The sequence below is a fragment of the Chinchilla lanigera genome, unplaced genomic scaffold (genome assembly GCF_000276665.1).
Source record: "Chinchilla lanigera isolate Chin_1 unplaced genomic scaffold, ChiLan1.0 scaffold00033, whole genome shotgun sequence".
NCBI lineage: Eukaryota > Metazoa > Chordata > Mammalia > Rodentia > Chinchillidae > Chinchilla > Chinchilla lanigera.
In genome coordinates, this window is record NW_004955434.1 from 4,479,808 (window position 1) to 4,485,465 (window position 5,658).

The 5,658-nt window shown below is 44.3% G+C and overlaps 1 protein-coding gene across 1 annotated transcript; it reads left to right on the forward strand.

Annotated features, from left to right (window-relative positions):
• Nucleotides 1-351: 351 nt before the first annotated feature.
• Nucleotides 352-5,658, forward strand: Tmem252 (transmembrane protein 252). Its single transcript, XM_005388581.2, has 2 exons — nt 352-730; nt 3,814-5,658. The coding sequence occupies exons 1-2, from the start codon at nt 453-455 to the stop codon at nt 4,103-4,105; spliced, it is 570 nt and encodes a 189-aa protein (XP_005388638.1). The 5' UTR covers nt 352-452; the 3' UTR covers nt 4,106-5,658.

Here is a 5,658-nt window from a genome sequence, read left to right on the forward strand (position 1 = left end):
AAAATTGGGAGAGGAGTCCTTGCCACATCACAAAGAAGTTAGTTCATAAGGAACGCTAATTTCTCTAACTTTTAGTGAGAAATTACCCTTGCGGGGAGGGGGCTGTGGTTCAGAGACCAGTGCTCTCTGAGTCAAAAGATGAGAGACCTTTCCTCACACACCTGTGAGCTATTGGCGGTCTCACCCACCAGCCCTAAGTGCCACAGGTTACAGGTAGCCGCCCTTCCTGTAGTACACAGTGTGATGTTTTGAGGTTCATCCTCCCCGGATATCACAGTAACTTTCAGGGGTTAATGAGTAGCTTCTCAGTCCCTGCTTCGTTTAATTGTCCAAAGGCCAGCTGGGTCCCGAGTGTATAAAGCTGCAAGCCAGCTAATGAGCGGATTCTCCTTCAGCCAGCCTGGAAGTAAAGGAGTGGCAAGGTCAGGCTGCTGAGATCCGGAGGAGCAGGGATGCAGAACAGAACTGGCCTAGTTCTCTGTGCTCTGGGCCTCCTGATTGGTTTCCTGATGATCTGCCTGGGAGCCTTCTTCATTTCCTCTGACTCCATATTCCACTGTCAGAAGAACCTGGTCCTGGCGTACTTGCTTCTGCCTCTGGGGTTCGGGATGCTTCTGAGTGGGATTTTCTGGAGCACCTACCAGCAAGCGAGCAAAAGCAAAGGCGTGTTCGGCCATGTGCTCAGACAGCACCTTGCTCACAGGGACCTGCCCCTGGCCACGGTGGACAGGTACGTGCCAAGAGCCAGAAGCAATGATGAGAGCTGAGAAGGACTGAGGTGTGGGAAGCTGAGTGATTTCTAATCCTATGGGCAGCGACTTACACGTCCCATGGAGCTGTATATCTAGAACCGCAGCTCTGTGGTTGGGCAGTGACTCTGGGGCTAGTTATTAGGGAAAATACGGTGTTGCTTTTGGTGAAAAACCTTAAGGAAAGGGGAATTTTCTTAAAGAAGCACCACCACCTTCATTGCCACTCTTGTTGAACAATCTCTAAAGCCAATTTAAGGAGCCCAGGCTCTAGGTTCTTCTGTGATAGCCCCGAAGCTGTCATTAGTCAGAGGCAGGTGATGATCAGTTGTTTCCTGTAACCTGGTCACCAAATTATAAGGCAAACAAATCCCAGAACAAATTCTGCCACAGAACCTATGGGCCTGCAGACACAAAATCAGTCCTGCCATCTCTGTGACTCGGGGAAGTCCCAGCTACTGTCCTCTTAGCTGTTCTGATCTCACCTTGTCTGAAAGAGTCATTCAGGGCAAGATGATCATATCCTAAAGGTAAGATTCAGTTCACCTCACCTGCTAAATCAGCTATTGCCAAGGTAAAAGAAGTGTTGTCAAGGATGGAAAGACATTGGCACCATTGCATGTTTGGTAGGAATGTAACATGATATTGCCATTGTAAGGACACTTGAAATATGAAACATAGAATTACCATTTGAGCCAGAAATTCTGTTCTAGGTGTATACACAGAAGAATTGAAAGCAGGACCTGAAACAGATGCTTATCCAACAATGTTTCAGCAGGACTGCTCACAAACAAGAGCCAAAAGGTGGAAACAATCCAAATGTTGATCAACAGTGAACAGATAAACACAATGCGGTATGCACACACAATGAAGTATTACTCAGCCATGAAAAGTAATGAAATCCTGGTGCATGCTGCAACACAGATGAGCCTTGAAAGGATTATGCTGAGTGAAATTAATCATCCATGAAGGACAAATATTGTTTGATTCTGCTTATTTCAAGTACCTAGAGTAATCAAATGCACAAGGAAAGAAGGACAATGGTTCCCAGGCCGGTGGGGGTGGGGAGAAGAGAATGGGACGTTATTATCTAATGACTTTGTGTCAGTTTGGGGTAATAGGGAAGTTTCAATAATGGTTGCACAACCATTCGAGTATACTTAATATGACTCAGTGTACACTTAAAATAGTGTATTTTATTATATATAAAATATACATTATATATGTAAGTGGCCCCACCATAGAATTAATATTACCACAAGAAAAAAATGATTCAGTTAACCTTATGGGGTAGCTAACCATAAACCTTCTAATTCTTGGCAGAACACTGGACCACTTAGATGAAAATCTCAGGATCACCCTTAAGGTATAAGCTGTGAGAGTTCATCATGCAGGGATAGGAGTATCTAAAATGTTTTACCTACTCAGTTTATCTTGAACATAAATAATCTGACCTACAATGGTACATTTTTGACAGCCATTATTACAAACCCATTGTCCATGTTTATTAGAGAAACCAGCAAGGTCTCTGGGTTAGATGGAAAAATAAGATAATGTAAGTAATTATAGAAACTGCATCTAGAGTGATGATTTCTATTTTGGGGTAAATGTTAGATGATAAGAGTAACTATGTGCCTTTAGGATGTAGCTTCAATTTATGAACACACGCATGCTATTACATTGTCTATACTGGAATACTTGAAAGTGAATCGTGGATAACATGACTCCCATTTTACCACCTCTTCTGTTGCATTCTCAGATTCTCAGCCTCTCAGAATGGCTAACAAGTCAAACTGGAAAGTTATATTTCTTAGAAGCTTTGCACTCCAGTAGTTAGCCCGGTAGAGACGCCAGAGCAGGTGATTCTCCAAAGGCGGACTTCAGTGGCCTGGGAAAGGGAACTACAGCAGGTGATGAGAAGATGGGATTGCAAGAGGATGATTCTTGGGGCTGGCAGCAGTCATCCTGGAGCCTGTCAAATTGCTCTAGGGAACAGTTCACCTTCCTGTCCCCAGGGCCTTTATACACATGTCCCATGACTCAGCCTTGGATGTTCTGAGTGAAGGCTGAGATTTATGCTGTACAGTAGACATCTCCCTCAGCTACTTGGCTCTGCACCCAGTGACATTTGGAATGGAGCTGTGGCCGCAAATGGCAGTCCCTGTCATGTTGTGGTTACACACCATAAACACTCCCTGTAGGCACTGGACCAGCTTGATCTATAAATACTCATCTCAACCAAGCTCCCCTCCCTGGCTCTTCACCTCATCTCCCTGCTCCTGCCAATCCCATTCATGATGGAGAAGCCAGAAGGATTTAGCAATTAGCAATGTCGGGCAAGATGACCAATGAGTACATTAGCCCTGGAGTGAATGGCTTCTTGAACCATGGGCCTGTTGGCACAGAAAGCCTGCAACTAAAGTCTGCATGAAGTTGTTGGTGAAAATGGTTTGATAAGTGAGGGTGTTTGTATGCTTTCTTTAGAAACTAGCTGGTGGGACTTTAAACAGTTTTAGGAAAAAAGTGGTGTGGCTTCTGGTACGGTTCAAGGACCTGCATATAGTTGGTTTTCATCAGTTATTTTGTTGGCTGTGAAAATCTGAGACAGTGATTGCAGTGGAGTAGAAAATGTGTGTGACGGGAACAAGTATGTGAATGGGCTACATTCTGGCTAGCGGGGGGTCCAGGCAAAGCCCCTGTGTTCTCCACACTGATAAGGATCTCACACTGAATAGTGGCTCTGCTCCTATCAGTGAGTGAGCAACAAGGAATAGACCTGAATACCCTGCTGGAGAAAATATCACTAGAGACATATATATATATTACTAAAGACAGGTATCCCATGGTTGGGAAAGGGGTTCTTTTGGTAGGACACCAATTTTTTTTAACACCTGGTGATGCCAGAAAAAACGTACATCTGTTTTTTTAAAAAAATCAATGTTTTGTAACACAATGTTTCTTAGTTTAGCTTCATACAGTGAGTCGAGAGAGGCAGACATAAGCAAGCCTCTTTGACACTCACGCTGAAATAATCCATGTATGTCTCTGTCATTTTGTCTTTCAGGCCAGACTTTTACCCTCCAGCTTATGAAGAGAGCCTGGATGCTGAGAAGCAGGCGCGTGCTGCAGAGGGCGAGGCCTTGGATGTCCCTCCACCTCTGTACATAGAGACGGGCCTCGAACTCGAGGATGAAAATCAAGCCCACGCAGAGGCCCCACCTTCCTACCAAGAGTCCGTGGCAGGCTCGGCCGCTGCAGCGACTTCAGAAGATGCTGCAGGACCAAGCACAGAGCTGAAGGCGGGGCACGCTCTCCAGAAGGCAGGACGCACCCTCGTGGGACTCAGCTGCTCTTAAGAAGGGCAGGCCAGAGCCGGCGAGCTGTGCGAACCGCCACGCAGCTCCACGGACCTGCTTACCCACGCAAGGGCAGCATGGGGGCCCTGGCAAGACGCAGCCAGCACCAAGGACACATTTCAGAGGTTCCCACTAATTCTGAGCCAAAGGAGCCTTGGAAAAGTGGCGTCCATAATGGCTCTGCCCTCGGGAGGCTTTCTGTGCAGCTCAGCTTCCCCTTCATCACCTCAGCCTCCAACAGGGTGGAGCGCGCGAAGCTTGTTGGGACAGCCACCGGCCTCCTTGTGCTACAGTACCTGAGAATCACAAAGTGAAGGGCCCTGGGAAGGCAAGGTCATTGTCATTTAATTTGTTGCTCAGCATTTTGTTAGCTGACTTCATGATTCCCAGCTACAGCCACATTACCAGAGCAACACAGTAATTCACAGCACAAGAGAGGCGCTCTTGGAACCCATAAATGTTATTTTGTACTATTTTATTGTAATTATGTGTGGCCCGTTTTGTAGTATGAAAGGAAAGGTTTATACTTGCTTTCAAAATGATTCAAACACAAATATTGAGTGAGTTATTTTTAAAAGAGGTCCTCATACGAGCATATGCAAGGTTTCTTACAGATTAAAATTGAATACTTAGTTCATAACATACAGAATTCAGAGTGAAGTGGGATTTGCATAAGCCACAGATTATATTAATACACAAGTTGACATAAATCATGTGAAGTTTTAAAAATATTGATATGCGAAGAATCTCCTTGTAAATCTCTAGGATTTGAAAAATGACTCTAATAACACACTTTTACTATTACTAGGAAATTCTATATGGCTCAAGATAGAGCTTTTAACTTCTAGGCTGAGACATTTATTTTAATACCCAGTGTCATCTGTTTTTAAAAATCTGGTTCCTCCTCAGTTTCCTTGTATTTCATAGTATTTTTAATAATGCAAGAGGACAATTCAGGTAGCAGAGTGCTTGGAAAAGTCATAGCCTGGTGCTTTTAAACTTGGACAAGAGTGTTCATCTCTTGAGGCCTCCATTTCCTTTTCTGTCGGTGAAGTGTTTATGCAGAAAATACTAAGTTATGGCAAGCCTTCTATAAGGCAGACTGTGCTATGAACTCATGAGTGCTATCCTTTATTCCATCTTTGAGAGACAAGTGCTATGATTATCCCCACATTGCAGAGACATGAAACTGAGGCTTTGTGACAGTAAGAAACTTGTCCAATAATGTATGGGAAGTTCCAGGAGGAGAGAGGGTGAAGCAGACTCCATAGAGGGATGCGGGAGGACCTATAACTTCAGATTTTTGTGCCAAGCTAGCCTTGTCTTACTTCCCTCCTTCCAGGAAGCAGTTTGGATTTTTCTAAGTAAAAAAAAAAAAAAAAAATGGTCCTAAGGGAAAGGGGAGCTCTAGGGTCACTAAAGTATCTTTAAGCCCTTGGGGAGGCAGCAGAAGTAGCTTCAGAGTTAAGGGACTTCTCACTTAAAATGTAAATATGAAGTGAAAATGATCAAGATGCATTGTGTATATGTACCAATACCCCGACAAATATATT